The sequence below is a fragment of the Lissotriton helveticus genome, chromosome 1_1 (assembly GCF_964261635.1).
Source record: "Lissotriton helveticus chromosome 1_1, aLisHel1.1, whole genome shotgun sequence".
NCBI classification, from domain to species: Eukaryota; Metazoa; Chordata; class Amphibia; order Caudata; family Salamandridae; genus Lissotriton; species Lissotriton helveticus.
Genome location: NC_136057.1, coordinates 323,815,454 through 323,828,192, shown reverse-complemented (window position 1 = coordinate 323,828,192; position 12,739 = coordinate 323,815,454). Strand labels below are relative to the sequence as shown.

General features: G+C 49.0%; 1 protein-coding gene across 4 annotated transcripts in view; it reads left to right on the top strand.

Annotated features, from left to right (window-relative positions):
• Window positions 1-12,739, top strand: part of DGKI (diacylglycerol kinase iota) — a 679,239-nt gene that overhangs the window by 383,987 nt on the left and 282,513 nt on the right. For all 4 annotated transcript variants that reach the window (XM_078671815.1, XM_078671812.1, XM_078671824.1 and 1 more), the window contains one exon: window positions 12,325-12,425. In XM_078671815.1, the coding sequence (XP_078527941.1) occupies window positions 12,325-12,425 (101 nt within the window). The remainder of the gene's footprint in view (window positions 1-12,324; window positions 12,426-12,739) is intronic.

Below are 12,739 nucleotides of genomic sequence, written 5' to 3'. Positions count from 1 at the left end.
TCCGAGTAGGTGGATCAGGTCTCTGATTGCATTGACTTATAGAGAGTTAGGAGCTCTGGGCCTCATTTATGAGGCCGTGCGTCACTTTTACGCCGCTAGTGCGTCACTTTTTGTGACGCACCAGCAGCGTAAAAATGTGCCTTGTTGCACCATATTTACAAAGTGACGCATCTAGGTAGATGCGTCGCTTTGTAAACCCCTGCGCTACATTATACCTACGCCAGGTATAATGTATGCAGGGGGGGTGTTCTGACGCAAGACAGGGTCATAGAAGTGACGCAGTGAAATCTATAAGATTTCACTGCGCCACTTCTAGGATACAAATGCGTCAATTTCTTACGCCTGCCTCACAGCAGGCGTAAGACTGACGCAGGCCCTTTGGGGCTTGCCCCATGTGAAAGGACACATTGCTGGAGTTGCGTCACTTTTGTGACACACTCCAGCAATGCGTCACTTTTGCGCCATACAGATACGCCAGAAATACTGATGTATCTGTAACTCCTTGCGCCATGATGCGTCATACTGTAAATATGACGCATCATTGGTCTCGCAAGGAGGGTGAAGTGAAAAGTGACACATTGCTGTTTTCACGCAGCGATGCGTCACTTTTGAGGCCCCCTGTGTCCAGTTGGGGTGGAAGGTAGATCTACTAGAGCCATGTCTACCTCCTTTGCAGAGGCTCAGGATGCATCGTTGGTTGAAGTTTGTAGGGCAGAAAATGGGCTACGCCTTCTACGTTTGTGCAACATTACAGAGTGATGCAGAAAATTGACCTTGGGAGGTTTTGGGGTCAAAAGTGCTGTCTTCTATGAAGTAATTGGAGGTTTGGTTCCAGGATTAAATACACTGTGTGGTGCGTGAATAATTGATTGTCTTGGTCGATGTTATTGCTTGCTATGTCTCATTAAGCAATTAACTAGGGAAGGAAACTTAATGAGGAGGTAATGCTTCAGTTACTTACCAGTAATAGCATTACTCGGAGTACGTTTTCACCCTTACTAATTGACTCCTCCCTCCTGATTTGGTAGGCCCTAGCCAACGGTACTAGGTGGGGGCTTGTGTCAGCTAAAACAGGAGGTCGTTAGGGGGGAAGGGCTATTCAACTTTTTGGAAAGGGAGCTAGGCGTTGTAGAATTGGGAAGGGCCCTAGGCCCGCATGGTGGACAGCAGCAATCACATGCACACGGACACCAGTTAGGGGTAGTGGGAATGGCCACGAGCACGTGCGCTCGGCCCCTTTTATTGGCAGCGTCATGTGACACCATGACGTCTGTGGTGGGTGGGTGTAAAGTGTGTTACATCACTCCTGAACACTAGACCGTGTTCATGCTAGGACTCTACATCCCTCCCATTTTTTATTCGCAAAAACCCACATACAGAAATCAACCTGTGGGAAAACAAACTGTATCAGGATGCAGTAAAGTGTTCAACTTCCGCTGAGTCCTTTTATCCGCCGCTGCTTGGAATCACAGATGATGTTCAATCTGCTGCGGGGAACGTCAGTTCACAGTGGCACCGGTTTGGGGGTGCTCGATGGAACCAGTCTATTGACGACTCTGCGACAGAATTTGTCCTCACAGTCCTTCTTTTGCTAACTTCCCTGGCGACGGGTGCAGTTAGAGTTCTTGTCGTTCGCCGGGGAATGATGCACGATTTCCGGTCTCGGCCTTAGCTTCACTTGTAGTCCGTGTCCTACTTGGCAAAAGGCAGATCCGTTGCAAGGCATCCCTCTCACCAGGATGACCCCTCTCGTCGGTGTTCCCCTGCCACGGGATATCCTTGAGGTCCTCTTTCTCGGATTTGCGCTGGGCTGGATGTGCCACATCAGGTTGTTCCTACGCCGCCGTCAGTGGGGGTATGGAGGAGACGATGTGCCTCACCTCAGATTCCGCAGCCTCGTCCCGAGGTAGCTGTTGGTTTCTGTCTTTGCTTGCGATGTCTTCGCCCTCCCCGGACCTTTCGGATGGGCGTCGGAGGACCGTCTCTCGTCACGGGGACTGCGTCCCGGAGGCCTCTGCCCCTGAGTCACCACGGCTGGCATTTGTCCAGTGCCCGTCTGACCCCAAAGGTGGATGTCACAAACGGTCTCGCTTGCTCCTCTCCGCAGATCCTGGGTGTGCGGAAACATCGTCTATCAGCTGGTCTTCTTTGCCACTGGTGTTCTTCCGGCCTCGTGTTCCTCGCACCGTTGTCTTGGCACTTGTCGCCTTCCTTCTCTTCGGGAGTGTGAGTGGTCTTCCTGCACTCCTCTCTCTTTCCTTAGTTGGTTCACTGTGGGGACGTTGCTTCGCACTGACTTCTCCTTCTACTCTTAACTGTGGCAACAGGCCACATGGATATACTTCCTTCCTTTTCACGGTGGCAAACGTGCCACTCAGATCCCTCCTTTTCTTCCTTCCTTTTCACGGTGGCAAACGTGCCACTCAGATCTCTCCTTTTCTTCCTTCCTTTTCACAGTGGCAGACGTGCCACTAAGATCTCTTCTTTTCTTCCTTCCTTTTCGCGGTGGCAGACGTGCCACTCGGATCTCTCCTTTTCTTCCTTCCTTTTCGCGGTGGCGGACGTGCCACTCGGATCTCTCCTTTTCTTCCTTCCTTTTCACAGTGGCAGACGTGCCACTCAGATCTCTTCTTTTCTTCCTTCCTTTTCGCGGTGGCAGACGTGTCACTCGGATCTCTCCTTTTCTTCCTTCCTTTTCGCGGTGGCGGACGTGCCACTCGGATCTCTCCTTTTCTTCCTCCTGCATCGCGACATCACTTGGACCGATCTTGTGTCTTCTCTCCTGACCTGGGTCCTCCATGCAGTGCGCGCACTCTGCATGTGTACCCCTGGTCTTGTCCCCGTCGGGGACACCTTCTCCTTCTTCCTCAGCAGCCAGAGTTGGTGTCGCAAACCTTCTTTTCTTGATGCTTTCTTTTCTTGATGCTTGTTGGTGACGTTCGTGGGTCCACGTCCGTAGACCTTTTCATGGTTGAACGTCCTGGACCTTTTGGCGGTCCACTTCTGCCGATGCCTGGCAGGTTGCTTTCGGTGGTCCTGTCGGACTTTGCGCTACAACAGTTATTGGGGACCCGTTGTGGGTCAGCACTTGATGGGCGATCATTCTGCGGATCGGCTCCTGGGAGACGCCACGTTGTGTGGTCGTTCGCGATAATTGTTCTGCGCGGTGGCGCTGCTTGCGCTCTTCTTTCTGCTTGCGGTGGCTGTGCGTCGCCACGTGGCGCGTTGTTTGCGCACTTACTGTTCAGGGTTCTGGGACGCCTGTTGCGTGACGTTGGGTACTTGCTGCTTTGGCTGTCGTCAGGTACTTGATGCTTTGGACCGTTGGCGGGAGTAGTTGATGCTGCGGTGAGCGCCTGTGGCCACAAGGCGTCGCTGCTCTCTCCGTCCTTTGATCGCGGCAGTCGTTTCCCTGGACGTTCTTCCAGTGCTTGGCAGTCGTTTCCTCCAGACGTCAGTCAGTGCTTGGATGCCTAGTGAGGCGTTCGCGCCTCTTCCCACGTCGCGTTGGAAGTGGCGGCTGCCGACTCCTTGCTGGTGTGGGTGTCTTCTGCGCTGTTGCGCACTTACTTGCTGCGGGAGTTTAGATGCTTTCCCTGGGGGCGCTACTCAGTCTGTTGCCCCTTGCTGCTGCTGATTGAGCTTGTGTTGTGCAATGCTTGTTTTGTCCTTATGGATGCAGGTGCACTTTTGCATTTGGCCACTGGGTGGCAGTGTTGCTGGATTTGGTAGCAGCCTGTCTTGTCTTCCCCTGATGTGCACTCTACTGTCTCAGTGCACCGGGGGTTGGAGCTGCTGCTGCTGCTGTGAGCCGGTGAGTCTCTTTTATTTGCATCGCTGTGTTTGCCCACAGGGTGGGGGCACATAGGAGTGCCTATGCATGTAAGTGAGGCACTGCAGAGTTTTGCTCAGGGGGGGGGCAAATGTTCTGATTCTTGCCGGGTGCCCCGGCACTTTCACTTTCTCCAGTTTGTGTGGCACAGTTACAGTTCATTTCAGCGGCGCTGGCCGCTTACAGGCGCTTTACTACTTTTCTTTGGAGCCCACAAGGTGGAGGCTCATCTGATCCCGGCGGCGCTGGCCGCATGCAGGCGCTTCATTATTCTTCTGCTTTCCCCTCCCGGCCCGCGGTAGCCTCGGCAGTCCTCACGCGGGCGGGGGGGGGGGTTGTTGACGCTTCGACTGTTGAAGCTTCCCTCAGGCGGGGGAGCGCGTCGCTCCTATCACTCTTCCTTCGGGCGGGGGCGCTCTTGAGGCAGGCCGCGGGTAGGCTCCGCTGGCTCTGCAGTGTCTTTCCTCGCGGGGGTGTCGTCGGCAGGCCGCGGGTGGGCTCCGCTGGCACGGCTTGTTCTTTCTTTGTTGGGGAGCCACCGGCGGGCCACGGGTGGGCTCCGCAGGCGCTGCTGAGTCTTCCTTGGGGGGGGCTCTACCGGCGGGCTGCGGGTGAGCTCCGCTGGCCCGGATCACGTTGCGAGGGGGGTCGGGAGGCGGTTAGCTACTCCGCTCCCTCCCCCTCGTTGTTGATGGTTGTTGCGGGTCCGGCCGCTCTTCCCCACGCCGTCATTAGTCTCTGTGCCCCACCGCCTCTAAGCACCCACGCGGCGGGGGACGACTCGGGCAGGCCGCGGGTGGGCTCCGCCGGTCCTGTTTACACCTTGGCATAGTTCATGGCGGGCACTTCGCCCCTGGGGCTCACCTTCGGCCGGCGGGCCAGATGCTCCGTCGCGGTCGAGGCGGGTGGGCTCCGCCCGGCCCGTGCACCTCTCCGGTGGGGGTTGCAGCCTCGCGGCCGTTGCAGGTGGGCACTGGGCGGTCCGCTCGTTCTTGGTGGCACTCGTGGGTGGCGGTCGACACGGGTGGGCTCCGGTCGGCTTGCTGTTGGGCTCCCGGTCGCTGCGGGGCTCCGACGTGCCCACCGGCTTCTCGGCGCGTTGCGCCTCACTGCAGGGGATGCCCTCTAGGCGGGCAGCTCTCTTCCCCTTATTCTTCCGGATGTGCTGTGGGTAGTGGCACGCATGGGCTGCACTACCGGCCTCGTCGCCATTGTAGAATTGGGAAGGGCCCTAGGCCCGCATGGTGGACAGCAGCAATCACATGCACACGGACACCAGTTAGGGGTAGTGGGAATGGCCACGAGCACGTGCGCTCGGCCCCTTTTATTGGCAGCGTCATGTGACACCATGACGTCTGTGGTGGGTGGGTGTAAAGTGTGTTACATCACTCCTGAACACTAGACCGTGTTCATGCTAGGACTCTACAGGCGTGTCTGTTAGGCGCAGCGGCCTCATTAAGTAATAAACTAGTGTGAAAACGTTCTCAGAATAATGCAATTTCCAGTAAGTAATTAAAGCATTAGTCCTGTTCACACTTATGATTATCTACGTCAGCCCTGTCAGTGCTACTTCCAATCGTTACTAGCTACTCCAGCCCGTGTTTCTCTTTGCATTCTAGGACTTGTGGTCTTGTTTATCCCATTATAGACTAATCACTACAAGTCACAGAATACCAAGGAAAAAACCTGGTCTGGAGCAGCTAGACACCCATGGACGATGGAACATTGGCAGCTATTAACGTCCTTTTATATGTTGATACCAAGCTTGATTTATTACCCGTGTTAGCGATAGAGCCATGGTCGAAGAAAGGTAAGAGTGTGTAATGCAGCGTGACGTAGTAGGTGCTCATGGGGAGGGTGTTTATGTGCTATATCCACCTGGGTGCAGGTCTGTGGTGCAGTGTGCATTTTCTGTACTGACCCGATACTCTTACGTGCCTATGTTTGCGACTCGCGGTGGACTGAGTGGTTTGTGCTGGGGCGCCAAGTTCATTCACGACTGCACGTGCTGGTGTGACGTTTCCTTGGCGTGTGGAGTGTAATTTGCAATAGTGTTTTTCTAGGTTACGATATAAATTGCTTGAATTAACTAAATACATAGCTATCTCCTTGTTTCACCTTAGTAGTAATTTTCTAAAGCGTCCACGCGGTGGCAGTGTTGTTCCAGATTGGAGGGTCCACATAAACCTTCAAACGACACTTCGCATTTGTACAGAGAATATGTTGCTGAGTGGTGTTTGGAGAGCCCCTTCTAGCCTGACATAAATACACAGGGGCAGATTTACAAGCCCCTTGCGTAGCGGTTGCGCCGTCGTTGCGACGCAGTGGCGGCGTAAAAGTTGTGGCCCATTTACAACATGACGCATCTAGGTATATGTGTCACGTTGTAAAGCTCTGCGTGACATTATACCTGTGTCAGATATAATATATGCAGGGTAGGCGTTCTCACGCAGGAAAGCCTCGCAAAATTGGCGCAGTAAAATCTACAAGATTTCACTGTGTGACTTTTAGGACGCCACTGCGTCAAAATCTTACGCCTGCTTGAAGCAGGCGTAAGGAGTGACGTAGTGTATTGGGAATAGGCCGCAATACGCATTGCTGGAGTTGCGTCATGATTGTGACATGACTCCAGCAATGCGTGACTTTTTTGTCAACATATGCGTGAGAATTTCTGACGCATCTGTCAATCCTTGCGCCATGGTGCGCCGTATTGTAAATACGGCGCATCCATGGTGACGCAAGGGTTTCGCATGGTGACGCAGGGAAAGTGACGCATCTCTACAGATGTGTCACTTTCTTGTAAATCTGCCCCACAGTCCTTCAAGCCGGCACATACAGAGAAAACAGATAGGGATTCATTTCCGAAATTGGGAACATATTCAGTGAGTAGAACGTATGTAACAGACGGGAATGTCACAGTGTAGTGGTAACCCTTGTGAACAACTGAGAACATTTTTTTTTGGGAAAAGAGAGTGCGACTCATGACAAGTAGTAACTAGTGAATGAAGGCCGAGTCAGGGGGGACTTATGTGATGAGACGTGTAGGCTCCTATGAACAGCCTGCCATTGAATGCACATCTCTCACTGTTCCCAAGTCCATGCGTGAGTAGCACATCCAATCCAGGTTTTCTCTTTGGATTCTGGGACTTGTAGTGCTGTTTATGTCTTTGTAAAATCAAGACTAGAAGTCTAGAATACAAAGCAAAAACCCTAGATTGGATGAGCTACTCAGTTATGGTCCTAGGAAACCTGAAAAAGCTGGGAATGCAGTGCAGCTTTTACCATTGAACAGGAACTATTTCTACTTACAGTGACTAAATGGAAACCATCCATATAGTTAGTGGTAATTTAAAAATATGACATGGTCCATCCCTCACAGGCACACCATCTTATTGCTCCAAACTTTCTATATGATGGATGTCTGTCCCAGAACTTTGAAGGGTTGGACCTCTATTGCTCGTACCCAAGACAGTAAGAAACAGAACCGACTTTCTTTTCGATGCTCCTACTTCCATGTTCAGATAGGAAACAGCCTTTACAGCGCAGTAAATACATTGCATGCCTTTGCCTCGCATTTTTTAGCACGCATATTTTTACAGTGAATATGCACTTACAAGGCATGCCAATACCACAGGCCTCATTTATGAAAAGTGACTCATCGCTGCGTGAAAATAACGATGCGTCACTTTTCACTACACCCTCCTTGCAAAACCAATGATGCGTCATATTTACATTATGACGCATCATGGCGCAAGGAGTTACAGATACGTCAGTATTTCTGACGTATCTGTATGGCGCAAAAGTTACGCATTGCTGGAGTGTGTCACAAAAGTGACGCAACTCCAGCAATGTGTCCTTTCACATGAGGCATGCCCCATGTGAAAGGGCCTGCGTCAGTCTTACGCCTGCTGTGAGGCAGGCGTAAGAATTTGACGCATTTGTTTCCTAGAAGTGGCGCAGTGAAATCTTATAGATTTCACTGCGTCACTTCTATGACCCTTTCTTGCGTCTGAACACCTCGCCCGCATACATTATACCTGGTGTAGGTATAATGTAGCGCAGGTGTTATAAAGTGATGCATCTACCTAGATAGGTGACGGTCAGGGGATGAACCAAGACCTATCTCCTCAATAGCTGAACAGAGCAGCTCCACTGGGCATCAGACATAGTGCTCGGACTCCGCTGTCAGGATGGGGATCTGGGCTGGGCACTGCCAGAGCTGTTCCTGGTCTTCGGTACGGGTGTCCACTGTTTTTTCAAGGTCATCTGCCCTCTCCCCAATGTCTGTTACCTGCTGCACTAGGTCTTCCTGGGCAGTCCACGCCTGATTCGGTGCATCTTCCTCCTGCTCCTGAGGGACTCCAGTCTGGCGGCCCCTGGGCTTCCCCATGGTGGTAGAGACTCTCCTAGCACCCCTCCACTTTGCCTCTTATCCGGTGAGAAGTGCTCTGTAGTAACAACTCAGACCGCGCTCCCTGCTCAGCTGAGATGCAGTCCCGCTATATGCTCCAGGGGCCCGGCCTCAGTCGCCCGGCGCCCGCAGCCCAGGCCAGTCCACAACTGCGATGCCCAAGCTCTTCTCTTACTTCCCAGACCTTTCTCCTTTACTCTCCCTTCCCCTCGAACTTGAAAGCTATTTCAGATCTAGCCCATAGACCGAGGGTGGGAGTCGACCGGCGCAAACGACAGCCCCAATCCACACAAGACTGTTTCAGAAAAGGAAAATAAAACTGCTTCCAGGGACACAGGCTTTTATGTTTTTTAAACAGCAGTGATCTCGGGTCGGCGAAGGGAATCTTAACAGCGAGCTCGCAGCTGCTGCTGTGCCCCCACCCTTCTTCAGACCAAAGTACAAATACTTCACCCCTCCTAGTGAACTGAAGACTTTAAATGGAAATTAAATTACATCTATGAAACAATGCAGAGCCTCCATCTGTCTTCCCCAGGTATGCTCATGTTAGAAGGTGGTCTCTAGAGCTGAGCCACAGATGCATAACTTCTAACACCTTCAAGCTGCAGCTAAACACAAAACCTCCAACAAACTTCTTGTGCCTGAATACTGTACAACTACAGATTACTCAGCTCCCTACATTCCCAAGAGATGCAACACTAGAAGCCCCAGACAGAATCAGAGATCCATTTTCTCAAGTACCCTTAGAAGCATTTCCTCATGTCATGGTAGTGAGCTATTCTTCACCTCAATAGCGATGGGTAATCGGTTTGAGGGATGCTTTGCCCCTGTAGACCAGTAGACCCTTGACGGCTTGGGCAAACAAATATTGGCGGGTAAGTGGGCCTACAAGGGGTTTGTTGAATTAGAAATTTGTATAATTATTGCATTCAATGTTAACAAACTCTAAGTAGTTTGCAAATCAAATTTCCAAAACCAAATTCCAATTCTTTAAACATAAACAAATTATCCAAAAATGATTTATCACATGGGGTATATATTCAAAATGTTGAATTTTATATCAATCGAATTTCATGAATTAAAAAGGGTACAAAAATCATACAAAACACAATAAGAACTCCACCTTTGATACAATTTTGCCAGCGAAGGATCACATAGAGAATTCAAACCCTCTCCAAGTAGACATGTTGATGCAACACATTCTCTACTCAGTACATCTCAGCCTCCAATGGCAAACTCAAGAGTGCGTTGACCTGAAGACCAATACTCTCTGATCCACAAGATAAATGTACCAGTAAAGAAGAGTGCAGGCTCTTACAAGTTGTTACAGTGGTGTGAAGTAGTGACAGCCAGCATAAAGATCTAACAAATCCTCAAATTGCCACAATGATAATGTTAAGAAAATGTAAAAATACCCAAAGCGACATAGAGGAGATGGAAAGATGAGGAAAATCCTCTACATCCACCTACCTCTTTAAACTCAATACTGACAGGAAACTTTTCAAATTGTACACCAAGCTAAATATTCCTTCCTGAAATTCGTCTGCCAAATTGCTCCAGAGAACTTTCCCAGAATATGCAAAAGCAATCTACAGATTCCGCACCACCTCCCCTGGTAGAATCAAATGCAATACCTAGCCTTATACTTCTCCAAATAAATCATGGCAGCATTGGAAGATTTACCCAACCGCACAATCCTGTCCTGTGCAGAGAGTATAAACTTAACAAAGAAAAAACTCCTTTGAGCAGCTTAACCCCTTTGACTATTGAAGCATTCAAAAAGGCCATCTTAAACACTAAGCCATCACATTTCACCTCAGACCCACCATCTCAGTCAAAGGACACTAATGCTGTCTTCCCCCTGTCGGTTCAAATTGCGCATTCCTCTATGAACCAGGGCTCAATCCCAGTTTTCCTGAAGGCTGCCTATGTTCCCCCTCTTCTCAAAAACCTAATGCTTACAAGTAAGCGCTCAACGACTACAAGCCCATCACTGCCACACCCCCTTTCCTAGATCCTGGAAAGATGTGTTGCCAGTACATCTTAAAACTAAACTACTGTACATTTCTAGTAATTTCTAATCAGTCCCCAGCAATCAAATTTGTGTCCTTAAAATTGTAGACCGTATACTCTGAGTAGTAAATCCCTGCCTACTGGTCCTCATTGACCTGTCTTTGATACTATTGACCACAAAACCTAAAATACTAAATCACTAATATAAAGTTAAGACTAAACATACATAAAACCTAGTTTATTTTGCTTAAACCTCCGGAAACGCTATGAGCTTCCTGTATCTCCTTTATTGCTCAAATCAACCTAAAGACTCTTTGATGGCGGCCTTCCCGAGCTGCGAGGACATACCGGACTCGTCGCCTCTGGAGGATCACTTGCTGGATGGGCCAATGAAGTCTAAGGCGATCCCCCTAACTTATAAAAAACTGAGTAATAATTTGCCTGATGAATTTGAAAAGCTCAAGGAGCAATGGGAGAAAGACCTAGGACCAATCGTCGAGGCGGATTGGCGACTGGCTCTTATGTCACCCAGGGAAGCGGCCATCATGCTTCGATTCAGACTAATACAACTTAGGATTTTGCACCGCTCCTACCTGACAGGGATCACGCTGGCCAAAATAAGGTCAAGGCAAGATGACTTATGTTTGAAGGGCTGCAGGCAGCGAGCTACCTTTTATCATACACTATGGGAATGCTCGCTGTGCGGGATCTTTGGGAGAGGGCCACGAATCATATGCAGTCTGCACTAGGGAAGGCAGTGACCCTGACGCCCGACTCGGATTGCTCAACATATGGGAGGACACAGACCTGACTGAAATCGAACAACAATTGGTGATGCTGGGCTACACATTAGTAAAAATGGAACTGACTAGAGGATAGGGGGAGTGGCACCACTTACTGTGTCGGTATGGCTGAAAGAGCTCGACAGGTGCATGATAGCGGAGAAAGAAGTCTTTACATCCAGGGGATGCCCGAAGAAATGGGATAAAAAATGCCAGAAGTGGAACACTCACAGGGTGGAGATCTGTGTATCGCCTATGGTGGAACATGACATGCGAAGAAATATGGATAGAGATGTAATTGTTTAATGTAGCATTTTCCCAATTTCCGTAGCATATGTGGTGATTAATGTAACCGGCAGTTATTATGTGTAAGAACTGTATACTTGTCTGACATGTCTCACTATCAATAAAAACAATTACAAAAAAAAAACCAACTTAAAGACATGGGTCCCCCACCCAATAATATTGCCTCAGCAAATCGCTTCTCTTTAAATTTGATAAAGTACTACATCTTGATCTACACATCAAAGTGATGGCCAAAAAGGCAAGAATCCGGTTAAAACGTAATAATAGACTCACATACTGCCTTCTCAAAGAAGATCTGAAGAAGGCAGTCCAGGATTCAATCATTTCACACATAGGCTATTGTAATGTCCTACTAATTGGATTATCAAAATGTCACCTAGCTCCACGCAAACGATCCTTCACATGTCAGCTGACCTGGTCTTTAAAGCTTATTGCATCTGTCCTTACATCTGTAAGCTGGCTTGCTCTAGAAGGCTGATTAGCCTACAAGAATACATGTCTTACCTATAAGTTGGTCATTGTAAAGAAATGCAAATGTCTGTCACAAAAATCCCATTTCTCCAGCAGTAACATAATCGTAAGAAGTTAATCTCTATACAAGCTGGACACTCCCAGTTTAGAAAGCCTCCACTTTCAATCTTTCGCTTGAAAAGTGCCAAATGCATGAATTGTACTTCTGGTGCACATCAAAGCTTGCCCTGCTGGGCCCAGCCTTCAAAGGGGATCTCGAGCAACACCTTGGTAAAAAACCTCACTTGACACCACAATCCAACAGTAATTGCTGATTTACTGTACTGTAAATCCTGTTGATAACATCATTTGCTTTATCTTTGCCTTTTCTCTGTAGCACTGAACTATTTGTGCTATGCCACCCTCAGCCCATGATCTTGAAAATATGCTTCAAGAACTACTATAAATATATAAATATATAAAATATTGATATGTCTGATATTCTATTTTTTCAATTCTCCTGTCTGCAGCCCCCACTCAGTGCCGGACCGCCTGCGGATCAGAGTGAACAGGATCAAGTTGCATGATTATGAAAGGCTGCACTATGACAAAGAGAAGTTACGGGACGCCTGTAAGTCCAGCTGTTGCTTTTATCCATGTTTCTTCATTTTGCGGCTATGTGGATTTTCAACATGCTATATTTTTTGGTAGGATTCTTTTCTTCAGTCTCTTATCTGTCTGCTACTACCCAATAACCATTTGTGTATTCTTTTTTGACTCTGATGTACTGTCACTTTAATGCAATCCCTCTACCGTGTGTCCATCTATTTCTCCTGTCTTTCTAGCTTTTGTTTCTGCTTCTGTCTCATCCCTCTTTGCCTCATCCAGCTTTCTTGTCTGAATGAAAGATTTAATGAATTCTAGAGTTTATCATCCTCTAACGTG